The 24,839-nt window shown below is 39.0% G+C and overlaps 2 protein-coding genes and 1 pseudogene across 2 annotated transcripts; 2 read left to right on the plus strand and 1 right to left on the minus strand.

Moving 5' to 3' along the window:
- The first annotated feature begins 1,240 nt into the window (after nt 1–1,240).
- LOC120875988 lies at nt 1,241–2,172 on the plus strand (annotated as a pseudogene).
- Nucleotides 2,173–16,011: 13,839 nt separating this feature from the next.
- On the plus strand, nt 16,012–16,953 carry LOC120877017 (olfactory receptor 9G4-like). The gene has a single exon (XM_040259321.1). It carries the CDS (start codon nt 16,015–16,017, stop codon nt 16,951–16,953), a length of 939 nt encoding a protein of 312 aa, XP_040115255.1. The 5' UTR covers nt 16,012–16,014.
- A 2,576-nt stretch (nt 16,954–19,529) lies between these two features.
- On the minus strand, nt 19,530–20,453 carry LOC120877016 (olfactory receptor 1013-like). The gene has a single exon (XM_040259320.1). It carries the CDS (start codon nt 20,451–20,453, stop codon nt 19,530–19,532), a length of 924 nt encoding a protein of 307 aa, XP_040115254.1.
- Nucleotides 20,454–24,839: the final 4,386 nt, after the last annotated feature.

A 24,839-nucleotide genomic window follows, 5' to 3' on the forward strand; every position in this document is an offset into this window, starting at 1 on the left:
TGGCTGTGTGGTAAAGAATCTGACTGCTAAGCAGGGGATACAGGTTTGATTTCTAGGCTGGGAAGATCGCTTGGAGAAGGAAATGGCAACACACTCCAGTATTCTTGCCTGGGAAATCCCATGGACAGAAGGGCTTGGTGGGCTATAGTCCCATAGGTTCCCAAAAGAGCACACAACTTAGCAACTAAAATAACCATAACAATACCCCATTGTATTTGTGTACTACATTCTCTTTATCCGTTCCTCCACTGATGGGCATTTAGGCTGCTTTCGTGTCCTAGCTATTGTAAATAGTGCTGCAGTGAATTGGGAATCATGGTTTTCTTCAGGGATATGCTCAGGAGTGGGATTTCTGGGTCATATGGTAGTTCTATTTTTAGTTTTTTTTTTAAGGAAACTCTTTACTGTTCTCCATGATGGTCATACCAATTTATATTCTCATCAATGGTGTAGGAGGGTTTCCTTTTTTCCATACTCTCTCTCTCTCCAGCATTTATTGTTTGTAGAATTTTTGATGATGGCTATTCTGATTGGTGAGAGGAGATACCTTCTTGTAGTTTTTATTCGAATTTCTCTGATAATTAGCTATGCTGGGCATCGTTTCTTTGCCTCTTGGTCATTTATAAGTCTTCTTTGGAGAAATGTCTGTGTAGATTTTCCTCTCATTTTTTGATTGAGGTTTTTGTTTGTTTTGACATCAAACTACATAACCTGTGTATTTAGAGATAAATCCTTTGTCAGTTGGTTCATTTGCTTTTTTTTTTTTTCCTTTCTGTGGGTTATTTTGTTTTGTTTATGGTTTCTTTTGCTATGCAAAAGCTTTTAAGTTTGCTTAAGTCTCATTTGTTTATTTTTGCTTTTATTCTCATTACTGTAGTAGGTGGATCAAAAATAATCTTATTGTGATCTATGTCAGATAGTGTTCTGCCTAGATTTTCCTCTAAGAGTTTTATAGTATCTGGTCCTACATTTAGACCTTTAATCCATTTTGAGTTTATTTTTGTGTATGCTGTTAGAAATTGCTCTAATTTCATTCCCCCCCACCCCCACCCCCCGCCATGTAGCTTTTCAGTTTTCCCAGCACTGCTTACAGAAGAGACTATCTTTTCCCATTGTGTATTCTTGCCTCCTCTGTCTTAGATTAGGTGACCAGGGGGTGAGTGAGTGATATACTGATATCTTAAATTATGACATATTTATTAATCCATTTATAGAAAAGAACCATAGAAACTCAAAATCAATGGATGAGAACAATTTTACCTCAGTGAAGCAGCTCATACTTTTAGGATTTATGACAGACCTGTGGCTACAGAGAGTTCTCTTTTACATCTTCCTCATCATTTATATCAGCAGTCTTTTAGGGAACATCACCCTGGTTTCTCTGACCTGTCTGATTCTTGGTTCCATATACCCACGCATTTCTTCACTGGAAGTCTGTGGTTCCTGGATCTCTGGTATGCTTACATCTATGCCCCCCAAATCCTGATGACCTGCATCTCTGAAGACAAGAGCATCTCTTTTGCTGGCTGCCTAGCTCAACTCTTCTTTGCTGCTGGAATGAGCTGCACTGAATGTTACCTGTTGGCTGCCATGGCTTATGACTACTATGTGGCCATCTCCACCCCCTTGCTTTATTCCCAGGCCATGTCCCCAAGGTTATGTGCCAGTCTTGTTGCAGCATCATATTTTGGTGGCTTTGTGAACTCAACCATCGTCACTAGTGAAACATTTACCTTGAACTTCTGTAGGAACAATGTCATTGATGATTTCTTTTGTGATCTGCCCCCCCTTGTCAAATTGGCCTGTGATGTGAAGGAAAGCTACCAGGCTGTGCTCTATTTCTTGCTTGTCTCTAATGTCATTACTCCTGCTGTGTTTACCCTTGCCTCCTATCTCTTCATCATCGCTGCCCTCTTGAAGATCCGCTCCACCCAAGGCCGCTTGAAGGCCTTCTCCACCTGCGGCTCTCACCTGACAGCTGTCACCTTGTACTATGGGTCAATTCTCTTCATTTACTTCTGGCCAAGTACGAGCTATGCCTTGGAGAGGGATAAAGTGGTGTCTGTGTTCTATACAATGGTGATTCCCTTGTTGAATCCCTTGATCTATAGCTTAAGAAATAAAGATGTTAATGATGCCTTGAGGAAAATGATAGAGAAAGCAGTTTCTTAAACAAAGATTTTAGTAAACCAAGAGTGTTTTTTTTTATTTTCTATTTTTTTTTACAGATTAATCTCGACATCATTAATGGCAGCCTGTAGTCTCAGAAATGAATAAAAAATAAAACAAAGAAATTATTAAATAATGTGGAAATACCAGCCTGTATTATTTTTTCAGCTGACAATAATGTATGTGAATATGGTTTTGAAATAAAGGGGCTGGATTCTGAGAGTTTTGTGGGAGATTGGATTTCTAAAACAGTATTCATGGTTGCCTGCATATATAGTATCTTAATCTATGAAATCTTAATCTATGAAGTGAAGTGAAATTCACTCAGTCCTGCCTGACTCTTTGTGACTCTATGGACTATACAGTCTAGGGAACTCTCCAGGCCATAATACTGAAGTGGGTTGGAGGTAGGTTCCCTTCTCAAGCCAGGGATGGAACCCATGTCTCCCACAGTGCAGGTGGATTCTTACTAGCTGAGCCACAAGGGAAGCCCAAGAATACTGGAGTGGTTAGCCTATCCCTTCTCCACTCCTAACTCAGGAATTGAACCAGGCTTTCCTGCATTAAAGGTGGATTAAAGGTGAATTCTTTACCAGCTGCGCTGCCAGGGAATAGTAAAACTGATTATTAAATCATGGATTAAATGACTTGCTTCAAATCTTGCAGTTCACAGGTGAGAAAACAAAAACACAAACCTTGAACTTTTGGTTCTGAAGAGATATTTATCCATTAGTTAGGAGAATGAGTTAAGATGTCACAAGTAAAATACCTGTCACAAAATGCCCTTAAAATAAATTTATTTTTTATTCTGATAATCTTTTCTTTGGTTGCCATGATATATTTATTCAGCAATAGATGTAGAAGATACCAAATATGTTTACTTAGATTCACTGTGAGTTTTCAGTAAAGGATTATTTCCTCCAAAAATTAGAGAATCAAGAACAAGAGTATAGCAAGTGTAAAACTTAAAGTCATGAAATTAAAAGACACTTGCTCCTTGAAAGTAATGACCAACCTAGACAGCATATTAAAAAGCAGACACATTACTTTGACAACAAAGCTATGTTTTTTTCCAGTAGTCATGTATGGATGTGAGAGTTGGACTATAAAGAAAGCTGAGAGCTGAAGAACTTATGCTTTTGAACTGTGGTGTTGGAGAAGACTCTTGAGAGTCTTTTGGACTGCAGTGAGATCCAACCAGTCCAGAGGGATGGGATGGGTAGGGAGATGGGAGGGGGGTTCAAGATGGAGAACACATGTACAACCATGGCTGATTCATGTCAATGTATGGCAAAAACCACTAAAATATTGTAAAGTAATTAGCCTCCAATTAAAAATAAATAAATTTATATTCAAATAAATAAATAAATAAAATAAAATAATTAAATTAAATTAATAAATTTTTCTTTAAAAAGAAAAAAAAAGTGCTAGAAAAAATAAATAAACAAAGAAAATCAGTCCTGAATATTCATTGGAAGGACTGATGCTGAAGGTGAAACTCCAATATTTTGTCCACCTGATATGAAGAACTGACTCATTGGAAAAGACCCTGATGCTGGGAAATATTGAAGGCAGGAGGAGAAGGGGACAACAGAGGATGATATGGTTGGATGGCATTACCAACTCAATGGGCATGAGCTTGAGTAAACTCTGGCTGTTGATGGTGGACAGGGAGGCCTGGCGAGCTGCAGCCCATGGGGTCACCAAGATTCGGACACGACTGAGTGACTGAGCTGAGCTAAACTGGAGGCTTAAAAATAAATGGAGATGTAGATAGAAGGAGATGAGTAGAGGGACACAAAGAGAGATTTCAAATAGCTCTAGATCTAAGAGAGATCCAGAATGAATAGCTCAACGAAAGTGAAAATTGCTCAGTCATGTCCGAATCTTTGCAACCTCAGGGACTATACAGTCCGTAGAATTCTCCAGGCCAGAATACTGGAGTGGATAACTTTTCCCTTCTCCAGGGGATCTTCCCAACCCAGGGATTGAACCTAGGCCTCCCAAATTGCAGGCAGATTCTTTACTAGCTGAGCCACAAGGGAAGCCCAAGAATACTGGAATGGGTCTCCTATCCCTCCTCCAGTGGATCTTCCCAACCTAGGAATCAAACTGGGGTCTCCTGCATTGCAGGCAGATTCTTTACCAACTGAGCTATCAGGGAAGGCCTGAAAAATCTCTCTACGGTGAACGAATGACTGATATCAGTTAAGATCCCACCAATTTTTGTATTTCTTTACGTGTTCAGCTTTACGTGTACATTAATTAAAACTTAGAGAACGTTTTATTATGGTCCTCACATTCTCTAACTTAAGTAGTCTTTATACATGTAAAATGTGATGTTTGCCAGCATAAAGAAGCCCTACTGTTGATAAGAAAGTATACTACTTTGATAGGTTATAACAAAATATCATGGACTGGGTGATGTAAACAACAGCAATTTATTTTATCACATTTCTGTATGATAAAAGGCCAAGGTTAAAATGCCATCTGGGTTGCTGTCTTCTGCTTGTAGGTGGCCACCCTCACAACAGAGGAGCAAATGGTTGGATGGCATCACTGATTCAGTGGACATGAGTTTGAGCAAAATCTGGGAGATGGTAAAGGACAGGGAAAGCTGGTGTGTTGCAGTCCGTGAGGTCACAAACAGTTGGACGTGACTGAGCGACTGAAAAACAACCCTCTTGCTTTTTCCACACATCTTTTTTTCCTCTGTGTACAAGCATTCCTGGTATCTCTTCATGTGTCCAAATCTCAGTTTTCTCTTTTAATAAAGATACTTAGAAAAAGCAAGAGAGTTCCAGAAAAACATCTATTTCTGCTTTATTGACTATGCCAAAGCCTTGACTGTGTGAATCACAACAAACTGTGGAAAAATCCTAAAGACTTTGGAACATCAGACCACCTGACCTGCCTCTTGAGAAATCTGTATGCAGGTAAAGAAGCAACAGTTAGAACTGGACATGGCAAAACAGACTGGTTCCAAATCACAAAAGGGGTACATCAAGGCCATATATTGTAACCCTGCTTATTTAACTTCTATGCAGTGTACATCATGAGAAATGCCTAACTGGATGAAGCACAGCTGGAATCAAGATTCCCGGGAGAAATATCAATAGCCTCAGATATGCAGATGATTCCACCATTATGGAAGAAAGTGAAGATGAACTCAAGAGCCTCTTGATGAAAGTGAAAGAGGAGAGTGAAAAAGTTGACTTAAAGCTCAACATTCAGAAAATGAAGATCATGGCATCTGGTCCCATCACTTCATGGCAAATAGATGGGGAAACAGTGGAAACAGTGACAGACTATCTTTTTGGCCTCCAAGATCACTGCAGATGGTGACTGTAGCCATGAAATTAAGACGCTTACTCCTTGGAAGGAAAGTTATGCCCAACCTAGACAGCATATTCAGAGAAGGTGATGGCACCCCACTCCAGTACTCTTGCCTGGAAAATCCCATGGAAGGAAGAGCCTGGTAGGCTGCAATCCATGGGGTCACGAAGAGTCAGACACGACTGAGCGACTTCACTTTCACTTTTCACTTTTCACTTTCATGCATTGGAGAAGGAAATGGCAACCCACTCCAGTGTTCTTGCCTGGAGAATCCCAGGGACTGGGAAGCCTGGTGGGCTGCCATCTATAGGGTTGCACAGAGTCAGACATGACTGAAGCAACTTAGCAGCAGCAGCACCAGACAGCATATAAAAAGCAGAGACATGACTTTGCCAACTAAGGTCCATAGAGTCAAAGCTATGGTTTTTCCAGTAGTCATGTACAGGTGTGAGAGTTGGACTATAAAGAAAGCTATAAAAGTAAAGCAAATGTCACTCAGTCGTGTCTGACTCTTTGTGACCCCATGGACTGTAGCCTACCAGGTTCCTCCGTCCATGGGATTTTCCAGGCAAGAATACTGGAGTGGGTTGCCATTTCCTTCTTCCCAACCCAGGGATCGACCCCAGGTCTCCCGCGTTGTAGGCAGATGCTTTACCATCTGAGCCACCGGGTAATAAAGAAAGCTGAGTGGGGAAGAATTGATGCTTTTGAACTGTGGTGTTGGAAAAGACTCCAAAGAGTCCCTTGGATACCTAGGATATCCAACCAGTCCATCCTAAAGGAGATCAGTCCTGAATATTCATTGGAAGGACTGGTGCTGATGCTGAAACTCCAATACTGTGTCCACTGACTCATTTGAAAAGACCCTACTGCTGGAAAAAGATTAAAGGCAGGAGGAGAAGGGAACAAAAGAGGATGAGATGATTGGATGGCTTTACCGACTCAATGGACATTTGTCTGAGAAGACTCCAGGAGTTGGTGATGCACAGGAAGGCCTGGGTGTTTCAGTCCTTGGGGTAGCAAAGATTTGGACATAACTGAGCCACTGAACTGACTGACTGACTGACAAGTCATATTGAATTAGGGCTTATCCTCATCACCTCATTTTAACTTAATTATGTCTCTTAAGGCCCTACCTACTTCCCTGGTGGCTCAGTAGTAAAGAACCTGCCTGAAATACAGGAGATGTGGGTTCAATTCTTAGGTTGGGAAGATCCCTGGGGAAGGAAATGGCAACCCACTCCAGTATTCTTGCCCCACAAATCCAATGGACAGAGAAGCCTGGCAGGCTACAGTCCATGGGGTGGCAAAAAGCCAGACGTGACTATCACCACCGTCTTCAAATACAGTCATATTCTGAGTTAGTAAGCCAGAGGAGGTTAGGGCTCCAACAAAAGAGTTTTGAAGGGATACAATTCAAGCCATAACAACAAAGATGGGTTGGAATTGTCTGATGAATGAGAAAAGGAAGGATGGCCTTGACAGAGAGAAGAGCATATGGCAAAGATGAAAATTATGGATTGCATGATTCATTTTGGAGAAGTCTAATTAACACAATTTAGAGAGTTTCAATTATCAGACATATGTAATAGTAAGATTGTGACTTAGATCCATTTAAAGAGCCAATTTTTAATGAAGTACTCGTCATATTGTTATATCCTAATTAACACATTATCCCCATACTTCACATGAATTCTAATTATGTCTTTGGAGACTATGGTACATATTTCTGGGCTTTTGTGTGGAAGGAATCCCAAAGGGCTCCTGAAGAAATAAATGCATCACTTTAGAGAAGACGGAAAAGAGTGTCACTCCCAGGAGTGTCCTTCTGGTCAAAGGTAAGCATCTCAGATCAGAGGCAGTTAAGTGATTTGGCTTCTCTTTGACCTCAGTTGGGCTTCCCTGGTAACACAGACAGTAAGGAATCTTCCTACAATTCAGGAGACCTGAGTTTTATCCCCTGGAAAAGAGAATGGCTACCCATTCCAGTGGTGTTCCCTGGATAATACCATGGACAGAAGAGCTACAGTCCATGGGCCACAAAGAGTCAGACACAACTGAGAGACTTACACTTTCACTCGACCTCAGCTGAAATCACAAGAGAAGTACAAAGTTTGTCTTTTGCCAAATGCACACATGCATGTGCGCACACACACACACAGAGACACACACACACTTCTAAACAGAGGTCCATTAAGGATATTCGTAACTCTCATCTAGAATTCAAATTCAGTGTGACAGTTATGCTGACTCATCACATATTCTTTTACACAATGGAGAAGACAAGAGGACACACAAGGTGACATGCTTTTTGACTCTAGTGATTCTGATACTCTGTGTCAACTCAACTATAGGTGTAGTATTTTAACTTTTTGGTGCTCATTTTTTAGGCGCAAACTTCAGAGGAAAGTTTGAAGAGGAAATAGGAGGAAAAAGAAAGTAGATTGAGTTCCAATTTGTCGTGTGAGAAGCTAGAATAATAGAATTTGTTATCTGATATAACAAATGAACAGAGAGATCACTTTGGAGGACTGAAGTTTAGAAATTCAGTTGCAAACTTCTGAAGTTTGAATTATTTGTTACTCATCTCTTAGGAGTATAGAATGTTAGCATTAGGTATCTTTTATTGTGTGTGTGTATTTGTGGATGTGTGAGTCTCTCAGTCCTGTCTGACTCTTTCTGACCTCATGGACTGTGGCCGGCCAGACTCCTATTTCCATGGAATTCCTCAGGCAAGAATATTGGCATGGGTTGACTTCCCTTCTCCAGAGGATCTTCAAAAGTAAGAAATGACCCAGGGATTGAATAGGGTCTCTTGCATGGCAGGCAGATTCTTTACTGCCTGAGCTACTAGGTAAACCCCCTTTACAGGTAGAATTTTAAATTTAGAATCATGACCACAAAATCTGTGGGTAGATTGATAGGGATTCTTGAGCCCTCTAAAATTTTGTTTGCTTAAACATACATGCAGTTTTGGAAGCTGCTTAGAACATACGTTGCTTTTGTTAGGTTTTCAAAGGGCTTTACCATTCCAAAAATTTAAGAGCAGTTCCAATTATTTTCCTGATGAAGAAATTAAGGAATGTACATAAGTTCACATTATTGATTATTATAGAAACAAGTATGACAATGCAAAACTTCATGTTAAAATAAGGATATAGTTCATCTCTCACTTAAGCCAAGATGATGATATGCTTAATGTCTACAAAGATACATGCATAGCATAAAGGTTGTTAATCTGTTCTGCACACTGTATCATTGCAGGTGAGGTTACATGTTCTTATATTTATGATAGATTTTATAGAGGTTATAAGAACTTTTAACAAACTGGAATCACAGAAAGTTGGTTCTAGAAAAGGATCAACACATTTCTTCATGTGATAAACTTGTGTTCCAGGGAGGACAGGTGACCCTCTTAAAATTATACAGGCATTATGTCATCATGTCTATTAAATCTAAATTTTTTAAAAATCACACAAATGGTAAGTGTCAGGTCCTGTCCTTATCACAGGACTCCTTCATCCAAGGCCAGTGAACTTTGCACTCTGAACGTGATGCTCCTTTGTCAAATTACATGCAAATAGGTAACAAAGATATTTACTCAAAAGTTTAAAAAAAGTTCTGAAGGACATTACCAGTCTAAATCTTACTTTCTTACTAGCTTCCACTGGGTTTAATTTTTGTCCACAGCCTGGGCTACTCATTTAATCTATAACATTGACATTTTCCTACCTTTAAAAGATATAGAGATGTGGGATGGCAGAGCTATCAAGGGATGAAATCAGGATTTGAACTCGGGTGCCAGTTCAACCTGGTGGTTTTGCAAGGCTGCCCACACCAGCCCTGTCTTCTCAGAGCTAGGCTGGCTGATATGCCTGTACACAGCTGCTAAATCATTGAGAGCTAGATGAGGAAGAATGGGCCCACTCACAAGACTGGGGTCCAGCTTACTGTCAGGTAAGTCAAAAAGAGAATGAAGTCAGATGTCTTATCCAGAAAGCTAACCTAAGTTTATTTACATGGTTCAGTTTAGTTCAGTCGCTCAATCGTGTTTGACTCTTTGTGACCCCAAGGACTCTATCACACCAGGTCTCCCAACTCCTGGAGTTTACTCAAACGTATGTCCATTGAGTCAGTGATAGCATCCAACCATCTCATCCTCTGCCGTTTCCATCTCCTCCCACCTTCAATCTTTCCCAGCATCAGGGTCTTTTCAAATGAGTCAGCTCTTCCCATCAGCTCTTCCGACACTGGCCACAGTGTTGGAGTGTAGGCTTAAGCATCGGTCTTTTCAATGAATGATCAGGATGCATTTCCTCCGGGATGGACTGCTCGGATATCGTTTCTGTTGAAGGGACTCTCAAAAGTCTGAAACACCATATTTCAAAAGCATCGATTCTTTGGTATTCAGTTTTCTTTATATTCCAACTCTCACATCCATGCATGACTACTAGAAAAACCGTAGCTTTGACTCTATGGACCTTTGTTGGCAAAATAATGTCTCTGCTTTTTAATATGCTGTCTAGGCTGGTCATAAATTTCCTGCCAAGGAGTAAGTGTCTTTTAATTTCATGGCTGCAGTCACCATCTGCAGTGATTTTGGAACCCCCCAAAATAAAGTCTGACACTGTTTCCACTGTTTCCCCATCTAATTCCCATGAAGTGATTGGACCAGATGCCATTATCTTAGTTTTCTGAATGTTGAGCTTTAAGCCAACTTTTTCACTTTCCTCTTTCACTTTCATCAAGAGGGTCTTTAGTTCTTCTTCACTTTCTTTTATAAGAGTGGTGTCATCTGCATATCTGAGGTTATTGATATTTTTCCTGGCAATCTTGATTCTAGCTTGTGCTTCATCTAGCCCAGCATATCTCATGATGTACTCTGCATATAAGCTAAATAAGCAGGGTGACAATATACAGCCTTGATGTACTCCTTTTCCTATTTGGAACCAGTCTGTTGTTCCATGTCCAGTTCTAATTGTTGTTTCCTGACCTGCATACAGATTTCTCAAGAGGCAGGTTAGGTGGTCTGGTATTCCCATCTCTTTCAGAATTTCCCACAGTTTGTTGTGATCCACACATTCAAGGCTTTGGCATAGTTAATAAAGCAGAAATAGATGTTTTTGGAACTCTCTTACTTTTTCAATGATCTAGCAGATGTTGGCAATATGAGCTCTGGTTTCCAGAGATCATAAAACCAGCTTGAATATATGGTAGTTCACAGTTCACATATTGTTGAAGAGTGGCTTGGAGAATTCTGAGCATTACTCTACTTGTGTGTGAGATCAGTGCAATTGTGTGGTAGTTTCAGCATTTTTTTGGCATTGCCTTTCTTTGGGATTGACGTTTTCCAGTCCTGTGGCCATTGCTGAGTTTTCTAAATTTGCTGACCTATTGCGTGTAGGATTTTCACAGCATTATCTTTTAGGATTTGAAATAGTCAACTGGGATTCCATCACCTTCACTAGCTTTGTTCATTGTGATATTTCCTAAGGCCCACTTGACTTCACATTCCAGGATGTCTGGCTCTAGGTGAGTGATCATACCATAGTGATTATCTGGTTCATTAAGACCTTTTTCCTATAACTCTTCTGTGTATTCTTGCAACCTCTTCTTAATATCTTCTGCTTCTGTTAGGTCCATACCATTTCTATCCTTTATTGAGCCCATTTTTGCATGAAATGTTTCCTTGGTATCTCTAATTTTCTTGGAGAGATCTCTAGTCTTTCCCATTCTATTGCTTTCCTCTATTTCTTTGCACTGATCACTGGTTTACATAGTAGTAGCATTTCAAAAGTAAGAAAAGAAACATGCAAAGCCTCTTGAGACCCAGGCTTGGCATATAGTATAGGCTATAAATTGTTGACCTAAACAAATGACAAGGCCATCCCAGGCACCAAGGATAGAATCTTGACACCAAGAGAATTTATTTTTGAAATCAGAAAATCAGTAAAGAATTCTATCTCTTTTGCAATATATAACATAGATCATTGGTTTGTGGTTTATTTTTACTTTCTTTCTCTTTTAAAAGTTAGAGCATTAATTGAAGTATAACTACCAACAATGCTTATTTCCAACACTGCCATTCAATATTTCTATACATAACAAAATGATCACCATGGTGATTCTAGGTATCATCTGCCGCCATACAAAGCTACTACATTTTGACAGTATTCAGTTGTCACTCAGTTGTGTCTGACTCTTTGAAACCCCATGGACTGAGCATGCCAGTCTCCCATTCCATCACTAACTCCTGGAGCTAGCTCAGACACATATCCATCAAGTCGGTGACGCCATCCAACCATCTCATCCTCTGTCGTCCCTTCCTCTTCCTGCCCTCAATCTTTCCCAGCAGCAGGGTCTTTTCCAATGAGTCAGTCCTTCACATTAGGTGGCCAAATTATTGAAGCTTCAGATTCAGCATCAACCCTTCCAATGTATATTCAGAATTGATTGCCTTTAAGACTGACTGTTTTGATCTCGTTGCAATCCAAGGGACACTCAAGAGTCTTCTCCAACACCACAGTTAGAAAGCATCAATTCTTTGGCACTCAGCTTTCTTCATGTTCCAACTCTCACATCTATACATGACCACTAGAAAAACCATAGCTTTGACTAGACAGACGTTTGTTGGCAAAGCAGTCTCTACTTTTCAGTATCCTGTCTAGGTTGGTCATACCTTTTCTTCCAAACTATTGTCAGACCTCTTCTTAACAATACTGTTGGCTGTATTTACCATGGTGCACATTTCATTTCCGTGACTTATTTATTTTGAAACCAGAATTTTGTTCGTCACCTATTTCATTCATCCCTCACCCCCGCCATCCTCCTTTCCTTTGGCAATCACCTCTTTGTTCTTTGTATCCCTGAGCCTGATTCTGTTTTTTTTTTTTTTTTTATGTTTTTCCACTTGGTTTGGTTATTAGACTCCACATATAAACAAGATCATACAGAGTTTGTCTTTCCTTGTTGTCTCAGTGGTAAAAAATCTGCCTGCAATGCAGGAGACCCAGGTTTGACCCTTGGGTTAGGAAGATCCCCCGGAGGAGGGCATGGCAACCCACTCAAGTACTCTTGCCTGGAGAAATCCATGGACAGAGAAGCCTGGCAGGCTGCAGTCCATAGAGCCACAAAGAGTCAGGCACAACTGAAGCAACTAAGCAGCAGCAGTTGATTTACTGCCTTAGTATAATATCCTCTAGATCCTGCCATGTGGTTGCAAATCATACAATTTCATCTGGTCCCAGATTTGTTTATTGGAAGATTTTTTGATTGAGGTATTTTTCAATCTCATTACCAATAACAGGTTGGCCCATATTTTCTATTTCTTCCTTATTTGGTCTTTAAATATTGCATATTTCTAAAAATGTATCCATTTCCTCCAGGTTTTCTAATTTGTTGGCACTTATCTGTTTATAGTATTTTCTTATGATTGCCTGTATTTCTGTTAAATAGGTTGTAACTTCTATTTTATTTCTAATTTTATTTATTTGGTCATTCTCTCCTTTGTTAATGAATATGGCTGAACATTTATCTTTTTTTTTTAATTTTCAAAGAACTAATTTTTAGTTACACTGATATCTTCTATTGTTTTTCTAATGTATCTATCACTTATTTCTACTCTGATATTTATTATTTCTACTAACTTTGATTTGTTTTTCTTTTTCTTGTTTCTTTATGTGTACTGGGAAGTTGTTTATTTGAGATTGTTCTTGTTTCTTGAGTTTAACATTATAGACTTAACTCTTACAAATGACTGCCTTTGCAAAGTTCTGCAGAGTTTAGAGTTTTGTTTCTTTTTGAATTATTTTTCCAATTTTTAAACTTTCCTCTTTGAAGTTTTTAGTAACCATTGGTTGGTTGCTGTTCAGTTGCTCAGTCATGTCCTACTCTTTGTGATCCCATGAACTATAGTCACAAGGCTTGATTGTCCTTCACTATAACCTAGAGTTTGCTCAAACTCATGTACATTGAGTCAATGACGCCATCCAACCGTCTTATCCTCTGTCACACCATTCTCCTCTTGCCCACAATCTTTCGCAAAATCAGAGTCTTTTCCAGGGTGTCAGCTCTTTGCATCAGGTGGTCAAGGTTTTGGAGCTTCAGTCTCAGCATCCGTCTTTCCAGTGAATGGCCAGGGCTGATTTCTTTTAGGATTGACTCGTTTGATGACCTTGGTGTCCAAGGGACTCTCAAGAGTCTTCTCCAGTACTACAATTCAAAGGCATCAATTATTTGGCACTCAGCCTTTTTTTATGGTCCAACTCCTCACGTCCCTACACGACTACTAGAAAAATCACAGCTTTGACTTTACCCTCAAAGTGATGTCTCTGCTCTTTAATATGCTGTAGTTTTGTCATAGCTTTTCTTCCGAGGAGTGAGTGTCTTTTAAATTCATGGCTACAGTCACCATCCACAGTGATTCTGGAGCCTAAGAAAATAAAATCTGTCACTGTTTCCACTTTTTACCCATTTATTTGCCATGAAGTGGTGGAACCAGATGCCATGAACTTCATTTTTTGAATGTTGCATTGTAAGCCAGCTTTTTCACTCTCCTCTTTCACCCTCATCAAGAATTTTTTAGTTAATCTTCACCTTCTGCCATTAAAGTGGTATCTTATGTATATTGGAGGTTGTTGATATTTTTTTCGGCAATCTGGATTCCAGTTGTGAGTCTAGGACTTCTCGGGTTGCTTGGCCGTAAAGAATCTGCCTGCCAATGCAAAAGCCTCGGGAGACGCAGGTTAGATCCCTGGGTTGGGAATGTCCCCTGGAGGAGGAAATGGCAACTCACTCCAATATTCTTGCTGGGATAAGCTCATGGACACAGGAGCATCTCGAGGGTTACAGTACATGGGGTTGCAAAGAGTTGGACAGAACTGAGCATGCACACATTATATATGTGTGTATATCTATTTACTCTGTTAGACTGATGTCTTTATTATTTTGTAATGTCTTTATTATTTTGTAATGTCTTTGTCTCTCATTGTCTTTGTTTTAAAGTCAATTTTGTCTGATAAAAGTATTGTTACCCCACATTCTTTCCAGTTACATTTAATACCTTTTTTCCATCCCTTCACTTGCAGTATGTGTGTGTCTGTAGATCTGGAATATCTTCTAGGTGGTACATGTGTGTGTATGTACTAAGTCACTTCAGCTGTGTCTGACTCTTTGCAACCCTATCAACTGTAGCCCTCCAGGCTCCTCTGCCCATGGGATTTTCCAGGCAAGAAGACTGGAGTGAATTCCCATGCCCTCCTATAGAGAATCTTCCTGACCCAAGGATTGAACCCACCTCTCTTATGTTTTCTGCACTGGCAGTGGTTCTTTACCATCAGTGCCACCTGGGAAGCCCGGTTACTACCTACCTGGGTCTTATTTTCTTATTCATTTAGTCATTCTATATTTTTTGATTTGCTAATATATTCCATTTATATTTAAAATAAGTATTCACATGTGTTTCTCAATGCCATTTTGTTAATTTTTTTGGTAATTCTTTTAAAAATTCCTTTTTTTGTTGTCTTCTCTTGTGATTTTTTGGACTCTCTTTAGTGTTGTGTTTGGATTCTTCTCTCTTCTCTTTTTGTGACTACTGTGACATTTAAATATAGCTATCTCTCTCTCTCTATCTATACATGCAAGGTGTCAACTTATCTGTATCATCATATCTCCTATTTATCTCACGATTTCTTCTTTATATATTCAGTTTCTTCAGTTGTGGAAAGTCTTCAGATGATGCTCATCAATAGTAGCTATGTAAATAGTTATAATTTAGGTGTGCCCAAGGAGGAGATGAGCTCAGTGTTCTATTCTGTCATCTGGGAGACTTCCTGTCCACACTTACAAGCAAATATCACTGATTAAAGAACTTTCATTTATTTATTTATTTATTTTTTATTGGTGTTCAGGGCTGGAAATTTCCCTCTAAGTGTTGCTTTACTATTTCCCACTTATTAATATGTTGTGTTTTATTTTCACTTTCTTAAAAATAATTTCTATATGTACTTTAAAATTTTGCTTATAAAGTAGTTAGAAGTGTTTCAAATATTCTTTCAAATATTTGGGAATTTTTCATAGATCTATTTTCTACTACTGGTTTCTAATGTAATTATCAACACATGGGGGTCAGAAAATATAATTCCCATAGCTTGAATTATTTTAAAATTATTGAGTGTTTTTATGGCCCCAAATATGGTCTGTTGGAATCAGGTTTTTCTCATTGATAGGTGCTCTGTAAACAGTTGTAATTTTGGGGTGCCTATGGGAGGAGGTGTTCTACATTAAACAATTAGGAAGTGAAAGAGCAAATTTCAAAATGAGATTTTAATTTGAATTCCAATGGCCCCTAAGCCACAGACTGATGTTCTACCATTCTAAGCAATAAGGGATAAAAGTCCATAAGCTTCCTAGGAATTGCTGGTTTAATATATAGTTTATTTCTTTCAATAGAAAACCATTAAATCATTTAGCAACTTTTTCTTATCTTATCAAACTTTCTTCTCTGTAGACATGGAAATTGGAAATCACACCCTCCTGACTGAATTCATCTTACTGGGCCTCTCAACAGACCCCCGGTGGAAACTGACCTTATTTGGAATATTTCTGATGCTTTATTTGATCACCTTGTCAGGTAACATGTCCTTAGTTATTTTAATCCATATTGATTCTTGCCTGCACACACCTATGTATTTTTTCATTGGCAATCTCTCTTTCTTGGATTTCTGGTACACCTCTGTGTACACTCCCAGAATCCTGGCGACTTGTGTCTCAGAGGATAAGCACATGTCATTGGCTGGATGTGGAGCTCAGTTTTTCTTTTCCTGTGCTGTAACCTACACTGAGTGCTATCTCCTAGCAGCCATGGCATATGACCGCCACATAGCAATCTGTAACCCGCTACTTTATTCAAGTACTATGTCCCATTCTCTCTGTACTAGACTTGTTGCTGGCTCCTACATAGGAGGGTTCTTGAATGCTATAGCACATACTGCCAACACTTTTCGCCTGAGTTTCTGTGGCAAAAATATCATCGACCACTATTTCTGTGATGTACCACCACTGGTGAAGATGTCATGTACAGACACCAAGGTCTATGAGCAGGTCCTCCTGGGTCTTGTGGGTTTCACGGTCCTCTCGAGCATTCTTGTCATCATCATTTCCTATTTCCACATCCTTCTCGCTATTCTGAGGATCCACATGGCTTCAGGAGGGCGCAAGGCCTTCTCCACCTGCGCCTCACACCTGGTCTCAGTCACGCTCTTCTATGGATCCTTGCTTTTCACATATTCAAGGCCAAGTTCCACCTACTCCCTGGGGAAGGACAAAGTGGCATCTCTGTTTTACACTGTGGTCAATCCATTGCTCAATCCTCTTATCTATAGCCTGAGAAACAAAGACGTTAAAGCAGCCTTCTGGAAAGTAACACAGACTATAAGACCTCAGAGATGAAGGTGATCTTTTTGCAGGATGCTGTCATTGCATTTGCCAAATTATTGTCTTATAAACATGCTTGTGCACATTGCCATATTTCAAGTAAATACAACATATTTTGCTTAAAAGATGAATCATTGATTGAACCATTTTCTGTTGATTATTCTTTTGTTGTGATTAAACTTTTAAAACTAACATTGAGTTGTTTGATGCTCTACAATATTGCATTCTGCTACTTTATATTTCCATAAAAACTCATCCTCTTTGATTTTGGGGGAGCTCTTTGAAAGTGGATTTGGATGATTTTCAAATACATAGTTTGAGTTTGAATCTTGGTGAGCAAACTTTATTGACTGAGAAGTAGATTTAAAATTGTGAAAAAGCTGGAAACAAAATTTGACAAATTTGTTTTTATTAAGACATTCTTCCAAACTACCTCATAAAACGCTAATTAATTGTGTATATTGATTGTTTCTTTGTCATCCTTGTGCCTTCAACTTCAATGAAATATTAAGCAAAGTGTTTGAATTGTTTTGATTATGAAGAATACACTTTTCTAAATATAGAGAAACATATGTTATTAGGATTACATAGCACCTTAAGTGCAATCTCTTTCAGATAGAATGAGTAGTCTGCCATGTCACCCATCTGATCATGAACTGCATATTCCCCATGAAGGAAAATAACAACATCAAATGGGACAAAGAGAAACAAAAAGACCAAAAAAAAAAAAAAAAAAAACACCAAAACACAGAAAAAAAACCCCAACAAATTAAAGCTCTGCTGTATTTTAGATTCAGTGTGTGTTCCCACCCTCACAGACAATGATGGAATTTTTTAATCACCTAGAACCTTACAGGCCAATATTTAGTACAAGGCAAGTTTAGTTGTTTTTCTTCCTGTGATTTGCTTGTAATATATAGCTCTTTTTGAAAACTGACTCTGCATTTTATGCTTAACATTTTAAAAAGTTCATAAAAAATTCATTGTAAGCAATAATAACCTCCATTGCTTTTAGAAGAGTGCTGATCCTTTTGCTGTCATCAATATTCATAACAAAGGTAATGAACAATAACTCTCCAGATACTCTTGTTCTTCATAATCTGATGTTATATATTTGACTCTCAAAAATACTTTCATGCCTATAAAAACAGTTTATAGAAACTGTAAACTATAAAACTGAAGATAATGTTTCCAAACATACTAATTCATTTGTTGTAGACGATCCTTCAAGATATGTTTTAATTTCCACACATATGCACAAATGATAGCTAGGAAAGTGCAAAACAATGAATCTATGATTCTAATCTGGAATTATAAGCTTCTGACATAGGTGATTAAGTTAAAAACTTATCTTGTTATTCTCCCCATTTTTGTAATATGTATTAGGCAGTTTACATTTTACCTTTAAAAAGAGGCTAAATTCAAATCAAGCTACCATTCCCAAATGTGAATTTGCACGGCAAGGGAAATGCTAAGTAGTATCCACCTAAGTGCTTAGCAGTATCCACCTCTGGTTATTACCCTAAAAGTGAGCACATCCTGGTGTTGGTTCTGTCTCTGTTTGACTTGTCTACCTCCTGCCATATTCATCAAGTAGCTTTTGAAATACTTTGAACATAGTATGTATAGATTCTATATTTATGGAGTATATATGATATCATTGGCTAGTGGGAAATGTCTGAATCAGCTAGTGATTAGATGAAGAAAGAGAGAAGAAAACCAGAAGAAAGCAGAGGAACTCATTTCTTATGAAAAAAAAAGTTAAAATCATTCATTGATAAACATTGAAAAGAAGGTATTTTAGAACAACATTTAAAATTTTCAGGTCAACTTTACTTAATTTTTAATAATTTTAATAATTATTTTCTTTTTACTTTTTGACCACCTGAAATGACTAATTTAAAAAATGCTCTTGACAACAACACTGCAAATTACAGAATGTTGGTTACATTTGACAAATGAGTAAAAAGGTATAGCTATTGTTGTAATGGGCACATTTATAAAATACACTTAAATAAAAGTTTCAGAACCAATAGTTGAGGCCAGTTCATTATTTATACTAGCTCTGATATTTCTGATTTTTCTTTTTATCTGTGTTTATTATCTAACACCTCATTGCCTCCTCTTTCCACCAAAAAATTCTTCACAGTCCTTACTCTTTCAATACCACAGAAGCATTGTATCAGACAAGAAGAATTTGAGATATATTCCACAAGTGTCAAGGATCCATTTAATGGTTTCTTCACAATCTCTTAATGCTCATCAAGTAGGTGTAAAATGGGTCTATTCTAAGGAGATAGTAAAATTTAATCATTTGGAATTTCAGAAGTGTTATATACTCATGTATTATATTAAATTTTGATATCATTTTTTAAAAGTTATATTAAGTTGAATTTATTAAGTTGTAGAATAGATTATAGCAGAATTAGTAAACAAAACAAACTAAAGCAAAGAAGAATACTTTTTCATTGAATTTCTTTGAGTAAAGAAACAAGTGTTTTTTAAAAAAATATTCCTCCCAAACTTCCCCCGAAGCAGTCTGTTTTCACTGAGCAATGTTTCAAGAAATGTATGTCAGTTTAGACTTCAGATTATGTGAACCTGGAGAGCTTTTCCAGAGCATCTTTAACACCTGTATTCCTCAGACTGTAGATCATGGGGTTCAACATGGGGAACACCACGGTGTAAAATGTAGACACCACCTTGTCCCTCTCAAGGGAATAGCTGGAACTTGGACGGGAATAGATGTAGAGAATGGAGCCATGGTACAAGGTGACAGAGATCAGGTGGGAGGAGCAGGTGGAGAAGGCCTTGAGGCGGCCCTGCGTGGAGCGAATTTGCAAGATGGCAGCAATGATGAAGGCATAGGAAGCTAGGATGAGCACAGTGGGGGTGATGACGTTGGAGGCCAGGAGGAAGTACAACACATCCTGGTACGTCTCTTTCACATCACAAGCCAATTTCACGAGAGGTGGAACGTCACAGAAAAAGTCATCAATAATGTTACCACCACAAAAATTCAATGTGAATGTGTTGCTGGTGAGTATTATTGCATTGACAAAACCCCCAGTATAGGAATATATAACCAAACAGATACAGAGTCTCCTCGACATGACCTGAGCATAGAGCAGGGGACTGGAAATGGCCGCATAGCGGTCATAAGCCATGGCAGCCAGCAGGTAGCACTCGCTGTAGGCCAGCCCCGCAGAGAAGAAGAACTGGACTGCACAGCCAGTGAACGAGATGCTTTTGTCTTCAGAGATGCAGGTCACTAGGATCTTTGGGGTGTACATGGAGGAGTACCAGAGATCCAGAAAAGACAGATTCCCAATGAAAAAATACATGGGTGTGTGAAGTCGGGAGTCATTACAGATCAACACTGTGAGGGTGGCATTTGCTACCAGGGTCATGGAGTACACACCAAGGAACACCACAGACAGGACCAGCTGCATCGTGGGGTCTGTTGTGAATCCCACAAGGATGAACTCAGTCACCGTATGATTGTTCTTCTCCATGGTTTAAAGAGACCTCACCTACAAATGAAGGAATTAAGAGTTTAATTATCTCAACCCATACCAAAGGTGGGCATTCTCTTATACAAATCTCTGAAATATGGTCAAGACTATGGTTATTAAAGTAAGGAAGAGCTGAACAGGAATCTTGGCTTATTTGGGAAGATGAGGGAAGTTTTATGAGCCTCAATATATTTATTTCAACAAAGTGACTTGAATACTAGAAAGCCATAATGCTGTTTGGGGCTTACTCATTTGTTAGGAAAATATTTCTTGAGCCCTTGGGGCTGTCTGGGCATTAGGATACAGAAGTGAAGCTAACAGCACTGAACGTTATTCTGTGGAGGCTTTACTTAGAAAGGAGAGATACATAGGTAATGCAGTGATAAAGAATCCGCCTGCCAGTGAGGGAGCTGCCAGAGATGCAGGTTTGATCTGAGTTAGGAAGATCCCCTGGAGGAGGAAATGCTAACCCACTCCAGTACTCTTGCTTGGAAAATCCCATGGACAGAGGGGCCTGGTGGACTACAGTCCATGGGGTCACAAAGAGTCAGACACAACTTAGTGACTGAGCATGTACACACTATACAAGGAAACAAGAAAGTTTTTCATTTAATGATAGATGATATTAAAAAGAAAAAACTGAATGATTTGGTGAAGAGGAACTGGGAAAGGAGCTAATTTAATTTTTGCCCTGAGAGGAAAAAAAAATCTGTTTTATATTTCCCAGTTACAAATGAACAAGTTGTTCAAAGCTCATGAGGTATGGTGAAGTCCCCATGGTTTAGGAGGTAGTGACATATGAAGGGTGGTGGGCATTCCCACCCCCAAGTATGCCACTTTGACAGAAGAATTATTTCATCAGCGTTTAAAAGACAGCAGAAACCTAAGGGACACTCTGATATCCCCTTCTCTTACTGAAAGCAGGAGGTGAAACTCATGTGAGAACTGCCTTCTCAATACCTGTGTTGTGTACTCAGTGATGTCTGACTCTTTGTGAGCCCATGGACTGTAGCCCAGCAGTCTCCCCTGTCTATGGGATCCTCCAGGCAGGACTACTGGAGCGGGTTGCCTTTTCCTGCTCCAGAAGACATTCCTGACCCAGGGACAGAACTCACGTCTCTTCCATCTCCTGCACTGGCAGGCAGATTCTTCACCACTAACGCCACCTGGGAAGCCCAACACCCCAACCAAAAAGAAATATTCCTATAATCATTATTATAAACAGGAATTTGAGATCAAAACAATTCTATACAAAGAGACCTTATTAAAATAATTTTTCCTTTATTATCCATATTGTACTTTTAAAATATAAATTTATTTAATTGGAGGTTAATTACTTTACAATATTGTATTGGTTTTGTCATACATCATATCGTAGCATATATCATTATCTTATTTTACATTGTTTTTTTCCAATTCCTTGTCAGTTTTTGGTAATACTGATTGCTCTTTTTTGTTTCTAATAATGAGAAATGCTACTTTCTCTTGTGAACTCTGAGCAGTTTCAGAAACTTCAATAGGAAGATGGTGAGATATTTGAAAAGAGGCCCTCTTACTAGCACATATATATCTTAGGATGTAAATGACCTCAGGATTGGTTGGAGGAATAAGTAAAATTTTCCATCTAATTCTAATATCTCAGTTAAATAACTTACCTAAAATTCTCAGCCACACCACCACCTCAACAGAGTTCAAATCTGAGTGTTCCAGAGTCCTCTATACTAGTTTCTGAATCCCCAGGATGATAGATTCTGTAGTCTCTTAGGGTTTCATGGTCATGGGAAATGACTAACAAGACAATTAAATAAAATTGTGTGTTGACGAATTGGGCATTATTCAGTGATGAAGTTTTTTTAAGACTACAATTCTCAGCTGAAATGTAATCAATCAGAATTTTCATTCTCATTCTTTCCCGTTGTGTAGAAGCCAAAATAAACATGTGTGACATTTATTAAGTGTGCTATATATTCCTATGTGTATATTTGAATATTAAAACTCATATGTTCAATGATACTGGTATCTTTATTATCTGTTGAATACCTTTCCTTTGTTCTTCCCAATCCATTCTCTATACTTTTAAGCTCATCTTCTTTCCAGGATGCTCAACTCCATAAACTGTGTCCATGGGTTCCTTTGCTCTGTTTACTTAATGGGTTTAGCCAGTGGGTGTAAATAGCAGAACAGGAAGTGAGGTCAGAGTGGTTTTCTCTTTCCTATTTCTTGCAAAGATGCCACAGCTGGCTTCATCCCTGGGCCTAGACCATGGAACCGGCCAGGTGACCCATTTCCCAGTACTCCCTTAAACTCATTAGCTGTTCTTTGTCTTGCTCCTTCAGGAATAGAGGAGATAATTGCTCTCAGAAGTTTATCAGTTCTAAAGTTATTAAAGTTGTTTGGTATGCAATAGAAATTCTGTTTAGTGTGGTAAGTTGATATTTGTTGAAAATTAAACCTGGACTGTTCAACCAAAAAGAAAAAAAAAAGAACCCAAGAAGCCAGAAAGCCATATCTTAGTGTATAACTCTGAGAGATAAGATGGAAGCAATTTTCCAATATGTCATAAACTCTATATCTTAACCAAGTATTCTGTTGTTCACACATTCATGGCAGTGTCTCATGGATCAGGGGATTCTAATGAAATGAAGTAGATGGGAAAATAACCACAGTAATATTTCACTTTTACTTGGATAAAAATCAGCACAAAATGATCCAGTAGGCAAATACCATCTCATGTAATTCTCTGACCTAAGCTAGTTTACAGCCACTGAAACCCTAGACTTATGCAAAAGCATGGAGCCCTTTGATAAGAGATCTTGACGTTTAGCCAACATATGTTCTATACATATTCCTCCAAGCCTTCTTATAGATGGCCAGAAACCATTTATGAGAATAGTCCTACCCTGGGCAAAGGTAGGATTACCCAGCTCTTCTGTGGGTTATTTGATTCTGACTCTGAGTTAACACTAACCTTAAGTTACAGAAAAAGTGGGTCTAATGAAATAATTTAAATATAGCTTTGATCTGCTTTTGTCTTTCATTGGGTCTAAGACTAGACATACAGATGATCATTATTTACCCATACTCAGAAATCATACTGGGTATAGACATACAGAATAAAACAGAATCCTAATTTTAGTTTCCTGTCCCTGATCACTGGACCCAGTGTTATAATTATTGGACTTTTCAAACGCATGTCTGTAAAGTCACTCCCCCAGTACATTCTCTGCTCAGACAGTAAACAAAAAGCCAAATCGCATCACTGGGGAGAAGTGCAAAGTTCAGCGTTTTTACAAAGACTTGAAAGATGCAATGGTGAAGACCCCGGTCCATCACTGTTAACGCCTCTGCCTGTCTGAGGGCAAAAGAACTGAAGAGCTTCGAAGTGGAGATCATGCATGAACAACATTTACAGGTAGAGAAGCTGAAGGAAGGATGCAGGACTAATAACATTTGTTTTGAGAAGTAAAATTGAGGGAGTCAGTTTGGAATAAAAATAGATGTATATACCCTTTAAACAGTACAATTGAACAGCATCACACTAGCATTCAGTGCTTGTAGCCTTTGAGGAATACCCAATGCATTGTGAGGTCATTAAATTTGCCAGAGAGGCTGAGAGATTGTCACATTTCATAGAATCCTCAAAGTCATAGACTAATCAGAAACTGAAACTCCAATACTTTGGCCACCTGATGCTAAGAACTGATTCAACTGAAAAGACCCTGATGCTGGGAAAGATTGAAGGTGGGAGGAGAAGGGGACAACAGAGGATAAGATGGTTGGATGGCATCACTGACTCAATGGACATGAGTTTGAGTAAACTCTGGGAGTTGCTGATGGACAGGGAGGCCTGGCGTGCTGCAGCCCATGAGGTGGCAAAGAGTCCGTCACAACTGAGTGACTGACTGAACCAGAAGATATCCTAAACCCCTTATGCTCACACATATGTACAGAACTCTAGCCACACGTATATAAACTGGAGGCTCCACGAATGCGGTGGATGAAGTGACCTTCCTCTGGACTATTAGTTAGCCTCCTTCCCCCCACACCAGACTTCATGTTCACAGGGCCCTAGTACAAAGTGGCCATAGCAGTTGAAATGAGTTCAACATGACCATCTTCTCACTAAGGCTAATTTGGTTAATATCGTGAGTTGTCAACATGCACAGAGGGGCCTGGCAGATCGCTATGTTCCATAGAGCCACAAAGAGTTGGACATGACTGAAGTGAGTTAGCATGCATGCATGAGGTGCCAACAAGGCAAAAAAAAAAAAAAAATCATTTCTGGTAAACCACTGGGTAACAGGATGGTTAGATCAGACAGCTTCCTAAGAGTTGCAAAGGTAATGACTTTCCTCTCATGAGTTATCACATACTGGGGGAATTCTT

The sequence above is a fragment of the Oryx dammah genome, unplaced genomic scaffold (assembly GCF_014754425.2).
Source record: "Oryx dammah isolate SB20612 unplaced genomic scaffold, SCBI_Odam_1.1 HiC_scaffold_17, whole genome shotgun sequence".
Taxonomy (NCBI): Eukaryota; Metazoa; Chordata; class Mammalia; order Artiodactyla; family Bovidae; genus Oryx; species Oryx dammah.

What these genes read in the sequence shown, in the direction of transcription:
- LOC120877017 (XM_040259321.1), top strand. Translation starts at nt 16,015, where the DNA reads ATGGAAATTGGAAATCACACCCTCCTGACTGAATTCATCTTACTGGGC.
- LOC120877016 (XM_040259320.1), bottom strand. Translation starts at nt 20,453, where the DNA reads ATGGAGAAGAACAATCATACGGTGACTGAGTTCATCCTTGTGGGATTC.